At 40.9% G+C, this 22,187-nt stretch overlaps 1 protein-coding gene across 9 annotated transcripts in view; it reads right to left on the bottom strand.

The window, feature by feature from the left end:
* The window catches only part of ARHGAP26 (Rho GTPase activating protein 26), a 458,221-nt gene that overhangs the window by 91,225 nt on the left and 344,809 nt on the right, over positions 1–22,187 (bottom strand). For all 9 annotated transcript variants that reach the window (XM_063706839.1, XM_055389277.2, XM_063706842.1 and 6 more), the window contains exons 18-19: positions 16,655–16,814; positions 3,672–3,810 (exon numbers count right to left, since the gene is read on the bottom strand). In XM_063706839.1, coding sequence (XP_063562909.1) covers positions 3,672–3,810; positions 16,655–16,814 — 299 coding nt within the window. The remainder of the gene's footprint in view (positions 1–3,671; positions 3,811–16,654; positions 16,815–22,187) is intronic.

The following is a 22,187-nucleotide window of genomic DNA, read 5'->3' as shown; positions in this document are numbered from 1 at the left end:
TAAGTGAGCTACTCTGGAAGCCTCAGCCCCATTAAGCATTTCAACTGGGGACTGGAGAGAGGACTGACAAATGGAATGCCAAATAAACATTAACTTGCAAGTGCATCAATGAAGAGAAAAAGGAGAATGACTGGACTCAAAAGGGATCAGATGGACAGACTTATCAAAAGAAATGAGGTTCTGAAAATGATCGCAGGGCAAGCGTGAAGGTAGAGGAGAGGTATGCGGGAGTGCGCATGTGCACGTGCCTATGGGTGCACGTGTGCCCTCACAGCACATCCCTCCAACCAGGCATCTGCTCTGTGGCAAGAACCTGAAGGTAAGTTCGCATCAAACCAGGACAGGTGTCACTATGAACTGAAAGGGCACAGCAGGAAACTGACATGAACGGCAAGTGTCCACAGCCCACTGACAATATCTGAACCCAATTCTAGTTGAGTGGAGAAAAGGAACTTGAGTTTCTATACTTAAATTAAGAGGAAGGATGGAAATCAGTCAAAATTAAAAGCCAGTTTGTGGATTCCAAACAGTGGTATGCATTCCACAAGTGGGACACAAAATAATTCTAAGGTGGGATATGGATGACCACTTTCCATCTTAATGGTTACATGTTTATTTTAACATATATTAGAGAATAATACAGTGAGACCATTGAAGTCATGTTCTTAGAGATCTTATGTATCAGGATGAAGCCAGGGAAAGAAGTGAGTTGCTTTAAGGTTAACTTAAAGAAGTATATTAAATAAGTCACAGTGCATGAGCTATGTGGCTGTGGCACAAATGGTGAATGAGGGGTTATGTACATGACTGGCATTTGGGAAGCACTGAGTTAGGTGTGTCAGGAGGCCTCAAACTGAAATCACTGTTATATGGAAATACACACTTTTTTTCACAAATTATTATATTTGCATAATCGTTACCCGTACTTTAATGCCAAACAGTAAATTCAGCAAAGTGCTAGGATAAAGTTTTCTGTCTTTGTCCATAGACCAGACAAAGAGAAAGGTGAAGTGTGTGAAAACTTCACAGTGCATTATCATCTGCTCACCCGACAGTGACGGGTGGCTGGATTACAACCTGGGAGGGAGCAGGTCCCAGCAGAACCTTCCAGCTCCTAGCCCAGTCTTCCCCAGTCAACTCTCCCACCGCCCCCCCACAGGGTGCCTTCCATGCCGGTTTGGATAGTATGCTAGCTTCGCAGAAAAAAAGCGGTCTCTAAAACAAACCAATATATACACACAGACACACATATAAATTGCAATTAAAGAACACACAGACTTGCAGTTAAAATGTTTATTCTCTGAGAAAGGAGGGAAAGTTAGGCTCCCTACAAATATCTGAGCGTATCTGTATGCTCCGGTCACGTTTCCAGGGAGCATTTCCTAACATTAAGAGAAAGGCCCTATTGTTCACTGTCTTCCCCTTTTGCATCCCCTGTCTACCATCTGCAGACATGGACAGAGCAGCTTGCTCTGCAGCTGAGACAGACCTGCTTTCACACATCCTTAACTTTCATCCTCTGCCTTGTGTGATAAAATTAATCTTGGACAAAGATCTAGCTGATTTTCTCCTGATCTCCATCTTCATTCTTATGAGCTCCCAGAGAATGCTTTAAAGCCTATTCCAAAGCTGCTTCTGCTTCATTCTAACCACATACCCAGCACTATTTTAAGCTTAGGGAATTTACCAATACTGTCTAGCCTCTCCTAATCTACACTGTACACTGATAAGTACAAAACATTAGGTGACCGTGGCTGTCCTGGAAACCTGAGAAGCACATTACCCCATAGCCTGATGCCTCATTCATTCAGCAGGTGTGAGTGAGGCCAGTTCTGTTCCAAGTGTTCCCTGGTACACTCGCAGGGGCCCAGGCCACGTGCAGACCACAGTGAGAATGACCCCAGCCAGATATTTAAAAGGAACACAGGCTACTGTTAGAAGGAAAGCCAATCCCAGGACAGGGTCAAAGTCCTGAAACCTTGTATATCTGTTGACCTAGAAATTATTCTAAGAATTTATCTAAAGAAACGTTCATGAAAAAAGAGCAGATTTAGTTACAAGGATGTTAATAGTAGCTTTACTTATAAAAGCAAAATATTTGAAACAACCCGAATGATGCTAAATATACCAAGGTACAGCCACATGATGAGATTCAATGACATCTTTAAGTGCAGTAAGGGTTTTGGGATGGGGATGGCTTGCTTTTAGAAGTTATGGTAAGGAAGGCCATTACTTTAGAAATACAAGGGGATTAAATAAGCACCTTTTTGGTGACAGAAAGAAAGATACCAATCCAGATATGAAGCCTCTCCTCTTCAAGGCAAAGTAGCTCACTGTCCTGCCTCTGTCCCTTTACTGTACCTCACAGAAACGAGTTATAATAATGATGATGATGGCAATACCTGCGCCATTACCACCCAGCATTTACTGAGCACTGACTCTGCTCCTGGCAACATTTGAAGGGCCTTAATCCTCAGAACGACCCCATGAAATAGAAAGCATCAACCCTATTTTGCAGAAAAGGAGAATGGGGCCCTGAGATATTAGGTAACTTCCCAAGCCACTCATCGCTGATGAGCAGCAGAGGCAGAATCACACCCAGACGATCTGGGGCCAGAGTGTGTTTAACCACTGTGTTCTGCTACCTCTCTCAATGTATATATCTCTAATGAAGCAGCTGTGATGCTGACTCACATTTGTAGTCACTTGTCTACTTTCCTTACTCAGTTTTGAACTCCTTAAAGCCAAGGTCCCATGTTTATATTCCCAGTCCCTGGTAGGTGTCGTGTAAACGTCAGCTGCATGAATGAACCATCCTTGGTTATCTGTGTGTGATTAAACGGTAACCAATAATGATAGTAGCTGCCCTCAGTAATTGGCCCTTGCCATGTCCCAGGCCTTATGCCAGATGCTGAAATGCATAATTTCGTTTAATTGGCATAACTTTCTATGAGTGGGTCCTATTATCCCTATTTTACAGATGAGCAAATGGAGGCTCTCTTAGAGCAAAGGCTGAAACAATACTGTATATTTTAGGGGTCGGTACCTGATCATTGCAAAGAACTCAGAAATCCCGAGATGAAAAACAGATGTGATATAATTGTGGTGATAACACGCTGGTATTTGGAACAAGTAAGGTATTGTTCCCTAATTAATTCACTAATGAATTTCAAATATTTTTAGGTGTCGACTCCATGCCACGCACCACGAGAGGTGGAGTAAAACATCAAGCCGTACAAGGTCCCACCCTCACAGAGTCACATTCTAGTAGGGCATGTGACTCATACTAATGGGTATTTCATTACAACTGAGAAAAGGAAAGGACACTGGATCTATGGGAATTGCTAACAAAAGGGGAGCTTAAGAAGCAGTGCCTGAGCTCAGCTCTTATTGTGTAGGAGCAGGAGGAAAAGAGACTCAGCTGTTTGTCCACAGGCGATCTGGAAAGAGAATCCTCAATGGCAGGCCTTCTCTTTCATTCTCAATAATATTGCTTCCTGTCCTATCAGGGTTACTCAGCAAAGGCACTTGGGAGGGCACAATGATACAGTCTTCAAGGACACAAAAAGCCAGTAGCACACAGAGAAAAGCTGGAAGTGTCCACCCTGAGCCGTGCAGGTAGCATGGGATGTCCCTGAATGCCACGCTGGCCCTATGCAGCAAAGACTCACGTTTCTCTGTTGACTGAACGGTGTGGAAGAGCGTCAGGGGCCTCTCGCTGCAGGACGGGGGCTTGGAGTCACTGCTCTTCTTCCGAGACAGGTGCAGCTGGGCATTGGTGAGAGGCATATCGGGCACGGTGTTAAATATCTGCAAACAAAGTTTCACAACAAGGTTACTCACATCTGTGAACTGGGAAGAAAACAGGCCTGAAGCAGTACAACGGAAAGCTTGGCAGTGTCTTGGAATTAGCAAGAAAAGATCCGAGAAGACCACTGGCAGTTGTTCAAGACTTCATTTTAAACTTTTCTAGGAAATGGCATTAAACATTCTTGTTTGGAAGCTTATCCCAGAGTTTGATAGCCACCTACTTCCATTTCTAACCTCTTCTGCCACAATTTCCACTAAGCGTCTTTTTATTGCTCTCTCCAGGGAAAAAGAAAGCAGCTGTGCTCAATAGAAGCCACTGTCTGTTAACAGCACTTGAAGTTTTTTGACTACCTTTGTCCAGAACCAATGAATCAAAAATTCCTTTATTTTTCTCCATTGGTTCTAAGTTCTTAACAATTACTTCACAACTTTCTTAAACTGTGAAACATGTATTTAAATAACATTTCACAAAGGGTCCCAGGGCAGGGCACCATTTCCCAATCCTCATCAATTGTCCTCAGCTGCAGCATCTTTTTCTAGTTCAGCAGCTCCGTGTTATCTGTGATGCTCAGCTTTTCCTCGTTTATCTTGATAAAAGTAACACACACACACCCACACACATACTATGGACAATTTAAAAAATGCAGAAAAGTCTCAAGAAGAAAACAAAAAATTATCCCGATTTTACCACCTAGAGATAACCACTGTTAGCATTTAGGTTTTACTTATTTATAAGCTTTTTTTTTTTGGAGGAGGGGCTTTTATTCTTCTAAAAGTTCATGCTAAAAAATGAGAAGAAAATGATAGACAGAAATCATGACAACTCTCATCTTTCTGCAGATAAAAGTATGGCAGACTTTAATAATTATAATAGCTAATCCTTATATGGTGCTTACCATGATTATAGTAGCCGCCACTTATTGCAGACTCCCTTAGGTACCAGTCATCACACTGTGTACTTTTCATGTAGCTCACTCAGTTCTCAGCAATCCTGAGCAACAGGTAATGTCCTCAGCATTTTATAATGAAGAACTAAGGCTCAGGGAGGTTCAGTAGCCACAATTGTAGATACAATTTCAGAAGATAACAGTTTTTTTTTTACCTCAGATTCCTTTTTAAATGGATACAATAATACTGATGCTCATTCACTCAATCAACACACACCTTTTAAGCATCTCTTTTATAGTAGGCACTACGGGTATAACAGTGAAGGAGGCAAACACGTTCTGTGGTTAGAGTCTGCCCTCCTGTAGCTATGGTTTACTGAGTCCTTGCCACACCAGGCACTAAGTTAAATGCTTTGTATGAATTATTCCAGTTAATGTTAACACACACTTTTCATCATTGAAATTATATTCTTTATTCTGTTTGTATCATATACATTTCATCTAACATTATACAGTATTTCCTCATTCATTAAAAAAATCTTCAGACATGATTCTTAATGGCTGCATAACACCCCCACTATATATTGAAAAATCAAAATTTATGGATCCACTCATTACCATCTCTTATTCTTTGAAGTTGGTCTCCTCCCTCCTGAGTTTTCTCCTTCCTAACAGTCTCTGATGTGTCTGGGGCCACCTTTCACCCATGAGTGGCCCTAGACACATCAGTCTTTCTCATGGTCCTGTCTCCTTTTCTGTGTGCATTTAAAAACAGAACTCAAAAGCCGATGTGTAGGGAACAAAATCATAAGAATTACGAGAATTTCAGCCCAAACAGCTGCTCTCCATGGGTTGGTGGGTCCTCGGGCTCCAATGATGCCAGCCAGCTGGTTAAGTCAGTCTCACTCCGAAACACAGCTGTCTGAAAACAGCAGTATCATATCTTCCCTAGAGGACTGAAAATTTTCAACAAAATAAACTGAATCACTACACGTAGCTGAGTTCAACTGGGGCAAGGGAATAAGAAGAGAAGGAAACCAAGTAAAAGCAAGAAAAAACTCCTAACTTCCCGAGCAGCTGGAACCCCAAAAAACAAGTTTACCAGTGCTATAAACATCTCTAGTCTCTTACTGAGTCTCTATAATAGAAAGAAAAGCTCAAGGACTGCAACCTCTAAGAAGCTTTCTCCCTACTGTTTGTTTGGCCATCCCCTGGTGACAACCTCACTGTGTACCATTATCATTGACATTTAAAAATGGCTACTATGTATGAGTTTTGCACCTACCAGGCACTATGCTAGGCAGATGCATCCCATGATGCATCTCTAAGCTGGAGGCCAACAGCATAGCAAGTTGGAGGACTATCTTACAATGCCACACAGCTAAGCAGGAGAGTGACCAGGAGTGAAGTCCCAGGGCTGCAGCAGCCATTCATTCGGCTAATCGCCAGGCAATCTTCACTACAAAAGCTGGTGTCCCAAACATACAAGGATGTGTTTCAACCTAACAGTGTCTTCTAGTACCTTTCTGCCTCTGGCCTCAGTTACAGCACCTTCAGCAATCCCTAGCTAAGAGCATTTGAAAATGAATTCAGAGTTAGCGATAGGCCTGGTTCTCATTATTTTCCCTCTCATCCTGCTTTGCCTCTGGCCTCCAAATTTTGTCTCTTTTTTTTCTAATGAGTTACTGAAAATGAGATCCTTACCCAATTACAATGGGAGCAAAAATAACATGGACTTCAATTTCAACTGTCAACAAAAATGTGAGCTTTTACTATTTCCTGAGAACTGTAGTAAATGCTGGAGAAACAAAAAAGAGTAACTGGTGAGGAAGGACCATGGCTTTAGACAGATGCGTGAAAAATTGCTTCCAAGACAATATTTATATACAGCAGAGGAGGAAGAGACATGGTAACAAACAAGGGAGAAGTTCACTCTGCTCATCAGCTGTTTCCTCTAAAATAATTAAGTTATTCAAGCATAAGAGAATCAGCTCTACAAGGAGATTTTTGCCATGGGCAAGAGCCATAGTCCCAAGGGTCAGTTCCCTGGGTCTCATTGTGAGCCAGGCCCAGGCTCCTGAAGACCGCTGATAGGGCTATTCTCAGGATCAAATGAGATAATGTGCAAGGAAGCACACTGCAAAATGTCCAGTGCCAGACATGTGATTATCATAATTACTATTACACATTCTTCCAAGGTACAGGGTGCTTTTGCAAATTAGATCAAGTCAGAGCAGACGACACAAACTTTCATTAATGACTCTGGAAAATCATTCCCCAAGTGACTGTTGTTTATTTAACTCTGACACTTGAACACATGCAAATTGTTTAAAGCCTGCTGACTGTCTGGCCACGGGTTTGCCTCTATGCTAAAGGCTCGAGTTGGGATTCTAATGAGAATCTGAATTATTCACAACTTTGTTGGTTATTCCAATCCTATTTCATTTTGGAAGGGATGATTTCAAGAGAATCAAATGAAGTTTTCTTCAGTCTGTAGAGAAGAATCACTGTGCAAACAACCCTGCTGAATGACGGAAGCAGGAGCTCATATAACCTATGAGCCATGGATTTATGGAGCTCTACCATGTGGCTGGAACAATCTACTCATTTCACAGAGACTTTCCAAATTAACACAAAAGGGGGAGATTTATTTTCTGCCCCAAGTGCCCTGTTAATACTGTCCAAACTCACAAAGTAATTCCGACTTAGTCAGGAATGTCTTAGAGATAAAAGTAAGGAAGACTGTAAGCCTTCTGGAAGCTATTGGGGAATAAAATTGTAAAACAAAAATATAACTCTGGGTAACTCTTCTAAGTATCCCCAATTTCAAGCTTCCTGTAAGTGGAATTAGCAGATCCATAAATACCAAGCTACTGTTTCGCCTTAAGCTGCGAGTCACAGTGGTCAGGGGTGGTTTGGCCTCTGCAGTCAGACAAACCTGGGCTGATCCTGGTTCTGCTTCTCATTCAGTGGGCAACAACACCTACAGCTACATGGACCTCACCAACACTGACGCTGACATCACTGCCATATCATCACATCAAATACAGGAAAGGAACTTAAGATCATCATACGGGTACAAATCAAACAGGCTTTGGAGCTAGACAGAGTAGCGTTCAAATCCTGACTTTGCTACCTGCTAGCTATGTAATCTCAGTCAAGATAATTAACCCTTCTGAGTCTGTTTCCCTGTGCAAGCAAGGATCTAATACCTGCCTTGCAAAGCTACTGAAAAGACAATGCACATAAAATGCTCAGTGCAGTATGTGGCAAAGAGTAGGCATGAGATGGTGGTGGTATAAATGACAATAAAAACAGAATTTGAGCACTTATCATGCTAAGTTATTTACACGGATTATCTACATGGATTATTTTACTCACAATAACCATGTAAGGGAGGTACTATTATTCTTGCCCTCTTGAGATGAGAAAACTGAGACTCCTTGAGATTCACTGGTTTGTCCAAGGTCACATAGATAAGGAGTGCAGCTGGACTGGGACCTAGATGGCTTGACTGTCTGGGTCTTAAGCACTTGTGGTCTTTATAGCTACTATTAATTTGAGAGACAGAGGACAAAATGGGAAGACATAAGTTTTGGAGTCTGGCAGATCTGATTTTAGTTACTTACTAGCTCTGTGACCTTGGGCAAATTATATAACTCTCTGACCTTCAGAGACCTTATCTGTAAAAAGTCCCAGGACTGTGGTGAAGACTGACGCGCCTAATACAGTTTGACATTCAGTGTTCAAAAGATATTACTGTAGTCAATAAAAAAGGAGACATACAAGAAGGGAAATAACTGGAGATTCAACAATGGATTATTTGCAGTCAGGACATGAGGATTTAATTTATAAGTGTAAATATAATTACTGTTCTTTGCAAAACATTGATCTTAACTGCTTACAGCAATGACAGAATTTCCTGTTCTTATTCCCTTGCACTGTCTACAAAATTTAAATTTCACTGATTCCCCCTCTGGCCCATCTTGACATTGCAGAGCATTGACACTTGTGGAATTTGTTCTTATCCATGTCACATACACATTTTTAGACCTTCTTCAATCCCATCTGTCACATGCGCCTGCAATTTAAAAGGATTAGGAGTCTCCCTGTAATGTGTGTGGTGTACTCTTTATTATGTGCTGTGATTTTTATGGGAGGGAAATTAGGTCATGATGAAGAGCTCCTAGTCTATAACTGCAAAGTAGCTCTGAGACAATAAATCAACAGCAGAGGCCTTGGGATTACAAAGCAAAACAGAAAGGTTTATACGAGAAATGAGACTGAGCATTTTCTCGAGACACAAATGTACCAGGGTCCCTAGTAATGTGGGATTGGTTTGTTTGACGCATTAGGAAAGTAGACCTACAACAGTTGAGCACAGCTCACTCCTTCTCATGACAGACAATGGGACCGAGGACTGCGTGGTGCTCTCAGAGAAGCCATAAACCCAGCACCTTCACAGTGGAAGCCAGGCAAGTCTTAGCAGGGCTTATGTATTGTAACTGTTAAGAAGCCAAATTCAGAGGCTGTAACTGCAGAGGTTTTTTAAGGACAGTTGGAAGTCCTATGTCCTGTTGATATCAGCATTTTGGCAGAGGGATCAACAATTTAGAACGTAGTTTGGGTAGTTGTATTAAAAATCTCTCAAAAGGAACCAATTACATTAGTAACTGAGGGTATATATAGACAGCTTGGGTAATCCATGGAGAGCTGTGATTTTCCATATCTCCAGAAAGATTCTATTTCCTGTTCTCTTTGCTGACAAAGATGGATAGATTAAAATACAACAACAATCTCCACCTTTATTTGAGTAATATTAAAGGAGCTTCACAATTCAAACAATTATTGGTTTATCTGGGATTTATTGGGGGAAATATATGTGTTCAAATGCACAACCTACCTTATCACATTAATGAAGAGTATCTTACACAGCACTTGTCACTAAAAAAAGAAAATAGCCCTGTGGCAGAAGCATTCTAGCTCAACACCCAAGTAAATCTAGCTTGCTTCTGAACCCTAACAAGGAGAGGAACAAAAAGAGTACAAGCAAGAACCACTGGAAGGAAAGTCAACAAAAAATTTAAAAATAAAAATTGATGAACAAATTACAAAAGCCGTGACCACAGGACAAGATTAGCTTCCTGAGCAGGCAAGAGTACCAATGACTATCTCAACATAGTGAAGCATCCAGGCATACCTTTTTATTAATTTTGCATATCAACAACTGTTTGAAATATCAAAGAAATAAAATGCGACTTCTAAACACCTGTCAGTTGCCAAACCAACTATATTTTATTAACTAATGTACATTTTGTGCACAAAGTCCAGAACTAGTCCAATGGATTTCAATGTCACCAATATTTTGGTAAAAGCAGATCAAGGCAGATTGGTGGCCCAAATCCACTCAAATTGAGCTAACTACATTGTAAGTCACTAGCATTTTATTGGGAATGCGAGGTTGCTTAGGATTTAGTGCTTAGTCCAGGTGTTAAGTGGGGGTCATCCATGATTGCTAGCTCCTCTCCTTGACATCTGAGGTTAAAAGTTAACACATTAAAAAGGGGCACTGATCTTTGGGGATTTCTGAGAATTAACAGCTCAATGATCAACACTCCCACCTCTTCCAAAGCTAACTGATGGACTAGGGAAGGAATTATTATAACTTATTTTGTCAAACATTAATAGGCATCAAAAGAGGCAATGCTGGCAAAAGCCTGTGGTACATAACACATGAACACACACATATCCTGCTCCATGTACAGAAACCATTTTGAGTGTCACAGCCACAAGACACAGCATGGATTGTTACAGAACAAGTGCAATCCTACTATTATGTGTTGGAATTTAACAGCAAGGGGACACACACACACACACACACACACACACACACACACACTAAGTAGCCTGAAATTTCATGTTGAACCAAAACTACGAAAAGCAAGCAGTTTGTTTTCTTGATATGGTTGTCCTTCTTAAACATCTAAAATTGTCATAGTCATTAGCAAGTAAGCCTTTAAAACACTAAGTAAAGGGAAAACCTTGTAATAAATATAATTTCTGGGCCTTGAGATCTTGGACAATGACAGCATTCATTATTTTGTTTGAAAATCTTAGCTGGAAGCATAAAAATATTGGTTGCTTTAACCATAACCTTAAGTTTTTGCCTACTTTATGTTTTAAGACTCAGTGTGATAAGGTGTGAGTTTGGGGAAAAGATTCTGTTCATACGGAAATGGTAATTTTGCATAACTGACTGCTACCTTAACACAGCGTGGGAAGAGCCAAAATCTTTGCCATCTGAGCTTTCAACTCAGAAACTTGACTGTAGCTAAAAAGAGCTACACCATCAAATCTACTCTTTAGTTCTCATATAATTCAAGGAGAGTCCACGGTATGGAGTCATTAATAGGAAATGATGCTATGAGCTAGTATTTCCCCTTAGGAAGTCTGGCAAAAAGAAACAAATTAAGAATCTCTCTCTAACCTCCAAGCAAAGCCTGTAGGTCAAAGGTGACACTATCTGAGCTGCAAGTTTAGAATAGTATGGTTAACTCTATTGTGTTGTTATTTATTTAATGTGTGATTTTGATGTCAGCAATCAAAGTACTATTTGGTTCAGCTTCCAAGGATGTCTTTCTAAAGTGCTGACATAATCATTTTAGCCTCCACTTGGAAACTTCTGAGAGCTCCCAGTTTTCAGGAGTCAGTTCAAAACCTTTTCCTATAGTTTTCAGGACCCTTAGCAAATGGACTGAATCCAACTCTCTGGCATCATCACCCACTACTTGGTAACAACCCACAGTCTTTCACAACCATGTCATTTTAATACAAACAACTTGATTAATGCCGCTCCTCTGAGTGGCTGTCCCTCCTATCTCTACTCTTTCTCTGCCTAAAAAACTTCTATTGATCTGTCAGAGCCCAATGCCAGTAGAATTAAATTATTTATCCTCAGTGATGCCATAACACTTTATTCATCTTACTGGAGGTCATTTAGCACACTGTATTATAGTTAGTTCTATCTTGATAAAATGGGAGTGCCTTGAAAAATGAAGGACCTATTTTACTTATCTTTGGCTAATGGTAGATATTCAATAAAATGCTTACTGCACTGAAAAGAGATTAACTAGAGTAGATTTTAATAGCTTGGGTTCTGAGAGTAGTACTAAGTTCAACCCCTGTTCCTCTCCTAATCAGCCGCTTCTTAAAGTGTCTGCACTTCAGGCTTATAATTTGTAAAAACAGAGCTAAACATATTAATTTTATAGGGTTGCTGTGAAAATTGAATGATGGATATAAAGCTGCTTAGCACAATATCTTGTAAACAATAAACTGTAAGTAAAAGTTAGCTATTACTATCATCATTATTATTTCTGGACTGTATTCGTTTAAAGGATTCAGTAATTTTAATTGAGTAAACAATCAGTATGTATTACCAACATGGAAAAAGAAAAATTTCCATGAGCCCCCAAACATAATATCATATCTCCTAGCTGTTTTCCTCTCTGTCTCCTCCTAATCTAGGATATTTATTTCCCAGAATTGTGCCAAACACTGCTTCCCTCCCAGGTCCGTGAGAGAGGTGGAGGACAGAAGTTCTGGACCACTGTGACAGGGTAAGCATGTCGTTAGTGCACTCTATCTGACCAAACACAAGTTGTGTGTGAAACACATCACTATGGCTCCCAGGAGGAAGATATAGATGGATTCTCTGGGTTGGGGGGAGAGGGTGTTTCTAGACTTGCAGGTACTATCTTGAGGATGTGTGGGTGTGAGTGACAAAATAAAGGAGATCATGTTCACTATTAACCCTCAGCTGAATGTCTAATGTTAACCCTTGGAAAACAACAGAAAGACACGTAGGCAAAGAGAGAAAAGATTGTATGCCTTAGCTAGTTAGAACACAGAGGTCTCTTACCTTCTACTGAAAAAGAGGTGTTTTACCAGGTTAAAGAAACTGAATTACCCACTTCTCTTTCCTTTTTCTTTAATGCCAATCTTAAAAATGTTTTTCCAATTTTAGATATTTATGAGTTGGTTCTCCATACCAAGGCTCACAAAGGGCATTTAAGGGCTGAAATTGTCACTACCACCAGATGCCTGAGGCCCCTGGTTGAATAAAAAATGGCAATGCAGAGAGGAGGCGGAAAAGCACTCTCCATAAAAACACTGGGTTGCTACCCATGCTCAGCACAAGCCACTGATAAGAAAGCAGAGTCATTCCTAAAGGGAACTAAATGCAAACTTGCTGGGTACCATAGATCCCCTGCAGAGATAATGGTCAACAATCCTCCCACGCCTGTGTGCACACACTGCTCCTCCCACCCAGAGGTGGCATCTAGCTCCCCCCGCCTTGAATCTGGCTGGACTTGTGACTTGCTTTGGCCAACAGAATGTGACAGAAATGATACTTTGTTCCAGGCCTAAGCCTTAACAGCCCTTGCTGCTTCTGTGTTTGCCCTCTTGGAACTTGGGGCTGGACTCCTGAATGATGGGACAGCACCTGGAAAGAGGGGGGTCTTGTGGCAGAGGATCAAGGCATTCTGGTCAACACCTAGTACCAAAGTCCCAGCTGTGTGCAGTGAGGCCACCTTGGACCCTCCAGTCCCAGTCAAACTACCCCAGCTGATACCAAAAGGGGCACACATAAGCCCTTCTCAAATTTCTGACTCACAGAATTGAGAGTAATAAAATAATTGCTATTTTAAGTCACTAGGTTTGGAGATGATTTGCTATATAGCAATAGAAAATTAAAACATCTCATGGCTCTCTTCGTCTCTCCGTCAATGGAGTGGCTCCAATGGCTAGATGCCTAGGTTTCCACACCTTCTTTTCAGTGCTATGTTCCATTTATTCCTAGAGCCCTCCTAATGATTATTCCGAAGCACAAAGTAAATACCTTGTATAAAATGTTAACAACATGAGAGAATACTGTGCTAGTCGCTATGGGGGATATATACTTTAGCCCTGTAGTAGGGCTTGTTTCAAGCAAACTTGTTTCACATGAAAAGGTGCTGCTGGAAAGCATTTCTTCAAATAGGGTTTCAGGATTTTGTCTAACTTTTGACACTAAGACTAGACAGAAGAATAGTCACCCCTAGACATTGTGTGTTTGTGTGTGTGTGTTTGTGTGTGTTTCTATTATAGAAAATTAAAGCCAAGTCTAAGGAAATGGTTGGTAAGTATTAACTAAGACCTTAAATACTATGAATTTTTATGTTCTAAAACATTTTATTTATTTATTTTAGATGCAGGATGTCACTGTCACCCAGGTTGGAGTGCAGTGGTGCAATCATAGCTCACTGTAACCTTGAACTCCTGGGCTCAAGTGATCCTCCCACCTCAGCCTCCCATAGCTAGGGCTATAGGCATGTGCCACCATATCCAGCTGATTTTTCATTTTTATTTTTTGTAGAGATGGGGGTCTTGCTATTTTGCCCAGGCTGGTTTCAAACTCTTGGCTTCAAATGATCCTCCCACCTTAGCCTCCCAAAACACTGGGATTACGGGTGTGAACCACTGTGCCTGGCCAACATTGTGGATTTTAAAGAGTAAGTCTCCGACAACATCCTTCTGAGGACATAAAATTGCACTGGATTTGATGGCTAAAGTTAAGTTCTGTTGGCAGGGAGTTTATACAAAGTGTTATCTCCAGAAAGCCAGAGGCCAGAGCACAGCCACGGATGCTTAGAATTGCTGTGAGGTGAACACCACAGACTTCCAAAAAAGACTCAGGGAGCATCTCCTTGCTTCATACCAGGCTAGGCCTGAAGCTACAGTGAAAAAGGAGTCAAGATGGCTTATTCTAATTGCTCTCACAAAGACGACAAACCCTATGAATGTGAAGGATGACCTTCCCAGAGTAATGTACATGTTCTGTTTTCAGAAGTCAAATACCATGACTTTGGCAATATTCTATTCATCACATAGGCTAGCTCTATTCAGAGGTGGAGGGGGCTACACAAGGGAATGAACACTGGTGGACAGGATCACTGGGAGCCATTTTGGAGGCTGGCTGCCACATTCACCCAAAACCAATGTACTAGTGCCTACTGAGGAACAAAAGACAACGTCCCTGCTTTCCTGAAGCACACATGCTTGAAGAGGTCAGAAAGCCAATGGATCTAATCAGTAAGTAAATTTTATTACATGCTCTATAATTTGTGAAGTCCTATGTGTTAAATAAAATTGATAGGAGGCCATTGGTTTGGACTGAGCTCCTGCCCTAGGCTCAAGAGACCAAATCAAAATGCAGTTACTTCTGCTGAAGTTCTATGCCATCAAGCCAAAAATAAGTTGTTTGTCTGACCTTCCAATAAATGAGGGGAGAGATAACAGGCAAATCCCCAAACAGGCCAGTTTTAGTCAGCACTGAAGGAAGTCCCCTCTGCTTTAACTTTTACAAGGAAAGTAACTTCAAAACAATTAATCTGCTTTTTGTTCTCTTCTTTAGCCCTTTTCTGTCTATAAAGCCAACCTCCTCTGCTCAGCTCCTGGAACATTCATTCTATTTTACAGAATGAGCTGTTGCCCAATTCTAGAATCGCAAATAAAAGTCAATTAACATCTTTAAACTAAACTTGTTGTGATTTTGTCTTTTGATATGAAAACAGACTAAGTGGAATAAAAGGAAAAGGGAATGCAGGAAGTTGGGATTATAATTTTAAACAGAGAGATCTAGGTAGGCTTCACTTAGTACACTTGAAGGAAGTGAGAAGTATGCCATGTGGTTTTATGGAAGAACAGTGTTCCAGCCACTGGGAACAACAACTGCGAAGGCCTTGAAGTAGGAATGTGCCTGTGGTGTCCAAGAAACAGCAAGGCAGAAACAAGATGGCTATAGGAGAGATGCAGGAAACGAGATCAGGTAGTAACAGTAAGAGGACAGAGACTATGTGGGCAAATGTATGAAATGGGAAGCCACTGGATAATTCTTAGGAGAAAACTGATACTATCTGGCTTAACATTAAAAAAAAATCTCATTCTGGTGGCTGGTATCAGAATTGTCAGGCCAAGGGTAGAAGAAAGAAACAAATTAGGAGGCTCTTGTAAAAAGTCAGACAAGAGGTAGTGGTGGCTTCCAACATTATCAGTGTACGTGGTGAGGCATGGTCAGATTCTGGATTTATTGTGCATGATTAATTTGCCATTCTAGGCAAAGTTTTTATTTAAGAGAAACAGCATTTTTTATTAGATTCCAGATTTGTTGCTGCCAAATGGTGCTTTAGGGAACCCTGCACAAGTTCTGAGAAGCTTCATATGGATTTGCTCGTAAGAGCAATGAAGTGGGTGAGAGGACTGAAGCTTTATGTCCCCTCCCCAGTTTTATAAGGGCAGCTCTGCGTTAACATCCTTCAAATTCGGGGATGAGGAAAACCTTCAAAAGAAAGACTAGGAACCCCAATTCCCCAAAAGAAAAGACAGACCATAAAGACTCGCGCACACAAACGGTATAAAAAATACAACACCATTTATAAAATTGAAAGACAAACTATAGGTAAAAATATTTGCAACACAAATGAAGAAAGTTTAATATCCCTAAAATTTAAAAAACTCATAAATTCATAAGAAAGCAATCAAGTAAGAAATGGGCAAAGCATGTTTCCAAAATGAGGTTCATAAGAGTACTTCCTTCATTGAATTGTTGTGAGGATAAAATAACTATATACATATAAAGTATTTAACACAGTTCCTGGCACATAATGCTCAATCAATTTTACCCACCACTGCCACCACCATAACCATCGCTGTTGTCATCGTAACTACCACGGTTGACACCTTTACCACCAACCTTACATTATCATCACCACCATCACTACCACCACCAGCAACTTCATCATCATGACAGTGTAAGAGTGATTAGCAATGCAAATCTGAGCCAACTCTGAAGGTCAATTCCAATGCAGCTTCCCCCCAGGTACATTCTTCACTGCAAGTGATCAATTACATATTACCTTTTCGTGGTTTTCTATTAGGATCTCAATGACAATGTTCTGAAATTTGATGTCCATGATGGCTGCTACTGTTTCTTCCTGAGGCCTCAGCAGAGTGGGTCCAAACACCACACCAAGGTTTGCCACCGTCATCAAATTCTGCTTGTGGTTGTTAGCAACACTGGGAGGAAGGAAAAGAAAAGGTACCAATGAGAGAAATTGTGTACACAGAGATACCAACCACCCTGTATCCTTCCTATCTTCCTATTTATAGACTCATCATCTGTAGGAGCCAGAACTTGGGTCATTGTCAGATGCCACAGGAGTCAGAAAATCTACCACATTTCAGAAATCTTCAGCATCCAGGCTATTTTGCTATTTCAGGATATGACACGCTTTATCATTTCCATTATGCCTAGAACAACCAACCAACCAAAGCAACTATCTGCCAAATTACTAACCTTTGAACATCTGAATCCCTGTTTTGCAAGTCCAGGTAACTGCTAATCCCTCTTAATTACAATTTATGTACTTGGCAGCTGTTTAAACTGCAATCGTTAGCATTTTTCTCCATGGCAAATGTAAAACCTCTTGATGGCTTTAATACATTTGCAAACATAAGCATTAAATAGACATAATTTTTTAAATGGGCAGATCTGGATATTTAAAACCAAGGAAGAAAATTCAGCACTTCAGATTTAAAGTATTAAAGGCCGATCAGATTAAACATGTGGCTCACATTAAGTGAAACGTGGCATAAACAGAAATAAAAACGCACTAGTGTATATTCATCTATATGGCTGTGTTTATATTGTCACTTACACTCAAAGTCTAACAAACACACAGGGTCAACAGTCGCTGACCCTGTGAGTAATTTGCTAAAGACGTAGGCATATTTTTGAATAAACAACTACTCAAAAGATGTATCTGAACTCCATACCCAGGCCACCAGGACCTAGCTATAAAACTCAATTGTTCACTTGCTGGCCCCATGTATAAAAACATATAAATCATCTACTTGGCAACAAATAAGTTAAAAGTTAATGCCATTCAGTTTTGTTGAGAAAATATCAAGAGCTTCCCTAAATCACCTGTTACAAGAAGGAAGCTATTCATTACTAACTTGAAACTAGAGACAAATTGGGTAGAGATAGGCAGTTTGCACAGACCTACCTCCCTAGCATTTAGTGCTATTTATATGGAGTATTTTTTCACACAATTCTATAAATGCCTGCAGTGTTTCTCACTGTTTCTCTGGTACACTTTTTTTTTTTTTTTTAAGGAAGAAAAGAGATTATACTGCCTTAAGTGCTGGTTTTTAAACTGAGCCTTTATTGAAATACCATATCAACCAATTTTATTAGCAGATGTGTACTTTTCTATAATTTTTTTGGGGCTAAGAGTTTAACTTTCTCCTCTAAAGCTGGGCAGAGCATGGTTAGGTTTATGAAACTTTAACTGTGGCACAGCCCCGGTAGAAAGAGGATTTGCTTTTTGATTGCTAAGCAACACCTGCAGCAGGGAGAGTGGCCTGTTTCTGGTCCACTTAAAGAATATTTTATAAACATTTTCTTAGTTCTTGCTGACTCTCCTGGTTTTACTTATGTTTTCCATTCTACCCAGAATCACATCACATTTCCAGTTTGACAAAGGTAATGCAGATGGTCAAATTCTGACCTGGCAAGGGGGAGAGACTTCAGTTCTGTGCCTCAGTCACTCAGCAAGTATGCATATTTACAAGCTGCTTTCAACATCACTACTTTCAACATCAGCTTCCCTGTGTGGCAAGGAAATTCTATGTCCTTATACTTCCCCTCCCAAAAGAGCTAAGTCATTAAACTTAGCCTCTTGTCACAAAAGTCCCGTGTGCAAGTGAATCAACAAGCTATTTTTTTATGAAAGTACCTTCAAATTGTAGACCAATATAAAAATACATGGTTTGGATGATGATCATTTTTCCCCGTCAGGCTTCTCCACACTACATCTGACTAAAGTAACAGCCTCCTAACTAGGGTTCCTGACCCAAGAACCTCTAATTTCAGCTTTATCCTCCCTGCTATCAGCAGTTCCACCTAAAACTCAGCTCGCACACCTCCCCTGGGGAGAACACAATGGCATGGCATATGTGAATGTTTAGCAGTGCTTTTATTGTTTAATTGTTCTGATAATGACGACTGTAAACCTGTAGTGGGCCCCACTATTTTTCTTTCTTCTTTCTTTCTTTCTTTTTTTTTTTTATTATTATACTTTAAGTTTTAGGGTACATGTGCACAACGTGCAGGTTTGTTACATATGTGTACATGTACCATGCTGGTGTGCTGCACCCATTAACTCGTCATTTAGCATTAGGTGTATCTCCTAATGCTATCCCTCCCCACTCCCCCCACCCCACAACAGTCCCCAGTGTGTGATCAAGGCCTTTCTCTGTCATCCAGGCTGGAGTGCAGTGGCATGATCATAGTTCACTGCACCCTCACACTCCTGGGCTCAAGAGAGCTTCCTGCCTCAGCCTCCTGAGTAGCTAGGACTACAGGCATGCGCCACCACACCTGGCTAGTTTTTAAATTTTTCCGTAGAGACAGAGTCTTGCTATGTTGCCTAGGCTGGTCTTGAACTCCTGGTCTCAAGTGATCCTCCCAGCTTGGCCTCCCAAAGTGCTGGAATTATAGGCGTGAGCCACTGTGCCTGGCCTGCCCGACTATTTTTAACACAAAGACTGAACTCTTATAAAACAGTATACCTTTCCTCAAATCACCACTAGGCCTGCCTGTGCCACCTCCCAGCTCTGGGTCCCTGGGCAGAGTGACTCAATATTTCTAAGCTTTGGGTTCCTCATCTTTAAAAAAAAGAAGAGGTTGGGTGAATAACATACCTACTTCATGTGAATGTTGTACAGATTAAATGTGAGAATGCATGGGATATGTGGTAATTATCATACTAATTCACTTTTCACTCTCATTCCACTTCCACACCTCTCTGCCTTTGTCCATATCATTCCTCTGCCTGCAATGTTCTTCTGCTGCTTTCTTTGCTTGGCAAACTGTTAATATGCAAGGCTCAGCTCAAATGGCCCATTCCTTTCTGTACTTTCCTCTCACCTTTCTCCAATCCTCTATACCCAGTGAAGGCAGAAGTGTTGGCCTGCTCCTGCATTTATTACACAGTGTTGTCATCCCTACCAAGGCCTGAGAAGAGGAAGTATGGTATTTTATTTGGTAGCACCAGTGCTGAGCACACTGCTTGGCACAGGAGGTGCACAATGAGCTTTCACTAAGGCAATAAAAGATGAGGAGAGTTTCTGAGTAGGCCTAAAACAATTATTCCCAACCCAGCTACTTACTCATTAAACTTCAAATGATTTTTGGGGAATGTATCTCAACTATCCCAACCTCCCTTTTCAAAGTCTTGAGCTATGTTCCATTTCTTAGACTTAATTAATGAGTAATAATTACTCTGATTTGCAGGCCCCAGTGCCCAAAGGCATTTGGAAAAAAGGTATAGTAATTCTGGATTAGCAACTCTGAATATAAATAAGCTTGAAGTTACCCAGCATAATTCATTTCCCTTTTAATGATCCATGTTATTTTAGAACTTAAAAGACACATTGATCTAAGTCTTAGGAAACTTTTTTTTGGGTGGGAAGAGTTACACCTTTCATTATTAATGACCATTATCTTTCGGCACACTGAAGTAATAAATTGATCCATCACTTGATTATTACTGCTCACAACTTGGTACAGCTATGTTCATTACTCCAGAATGAATTATTAATGGCTTGAGATCTCTATGTATCCCGGACAGAAAGGCCTAGACGTCAGCCTCTGCAGGCACCAGCCATCCATTATAGCTCGATGAATTTACAGATGCATGGGAAACAGGCTGGCAGAGCACTGCAGAGCCGGTCCAGCAGAGGCCACGGGACTTGTTCATTAGCAAGGTCTATAAAACACAGAGAACCTGCTCTTTTGTCAAATTGAGCTGTCTGAGTTCCTCCTCACATGGCTCAGAATGTCATGTTGAGTCTTGACTTAAAATCTACACAGAGAAGCTTCTTGTACACTTCACGTTGCAGTGAAGGAGTCTTTGACACATGCCTTTCAGATCCCTACATCCACGTGGACTACTCTGCTGTGGTGTCTTTTGAAAGAACTGCCAATTCTACAGGCTTCCTTTGGCTGCTGCAGAGAAACAGTTTTGCATGTGATATTCACTTGGGAGAGATCCAGTTTCTTCTGTGATCATCAGAATGGCTGCATCCACTGAGAAGCAGTGGATCTCCCGAGGGGCATGACTTCAGGGCAGTTGTTGGGGGTAGGGAGGTATAGGTACCCCATGTTTCAGGCAGTTCCCGCACAAACTGGATTCAATGAGGAAAGAGCATGTTCCATGAAAATGGCCTTGGCAGAGGGGCCTCTTGCCACCTTTGCTTTAAGAGGAAATAGATGGAGACTCTGTTTTGGTCTGATGTCCTTTGAGAGGCAGAAGGAGGTAAATCACTTCCAGATAAAGATGGTGGTGGGGATGGTGGCAGAGGGAGCATTATGATGGGAATAGCAGTAGCCAACCCTTGTAGGGCTTGTAAGGCAGAGACCCCCCAGGCTGTCATAGGGATCACATCTGTTGTCCTAGAGTTTAAATGAGAGCCAGAGCTCTATAAGTGCTAAGGAGTACTTTAAAACACCAGACTGGTCCTAAAGTATTCCAACAATACATAAGCTTATTGTAGGGTTTGGAGATAAGTTTCATCTTGAGGCCTAGAGTGTTATGTTGAAAAATGTCAAAGAGGAGTACTGGCTCCACTGGATACAATGTAGTGACAGATTCATAATGTACCATGGGTTGGATGGGTGGAGCAACAGCTCATCCCACTTATCCACCATCCCTTCCTTGTTTGCTTCACCTTCCAATATTAAACAGGAACTTAGGCTTACAGAGCATTTTAGACTTTCTAAAAAAGCTCTACAACAACTTTTTACATTTATCTGACCTATATAATAACTCTATAATAGTAGCGCTCAAACTTTCTAACTATGACCCAAGGTAGGAAGTATATTTTACCAAGCAATACACACATACATAAACATACAGGCACACACCCCCACACTATATCAGAAACAAGTTTTCAGGAATAGTAAGTATGACACACTCTGATATTTTCTATTCCCATCCTATCCTGTTCGATTCTATTTTTATCCAATAAATTGTTTTCATGAGCCACTTATATGCCGTGAACTACTATTTGAGAAATACTGCTATAGAGGTATAAAGTGCAAATATCTCTCCAATTTGCAAATTTGGACAATAAAGCTAAGGGAGATCATAGCACAGTAGTTGGAATCAGACAGACATTAACAGCTGGACGGCAGCAGGCAAGTCACCTGGCCTCTCTAAACCTGTTTCCTCACATATAAAATAGGAGCAATAATATGTAGCTTGTAGCTTGTAAACTTGAAAGGCTGATTAAGTATGATTCTGCAAGTAAATCCCTTAGCATGAAATAATGGCTTAATAAATGACATCTGCTCTTGTCATGGTGGCTGTCGAGGTAGTGCTG

The sequence above is a fragment of the Gorilla gorilla genome, chromosome 4 (genome assembly GCF_029281585.2).
Source record: "Gorilla gorilla gorilla isolate KB3781 chromosome 4, NHGRI_mGorGor1-v2.1_pri, whole genome shotgun sequence".
Classification (NCBI taxonomy): domain Eukaryota; kingdom Metazoa; phylum Chordata; class Mammalia; order Primates; family Hominidae; genus Gorilla; species Gorilla gorilla.
The sequence above is the reverse complement of the archived record's forward strand: the minus strand, read 5'-3'. Positions and strand labels throughout refer to the sequence as shown.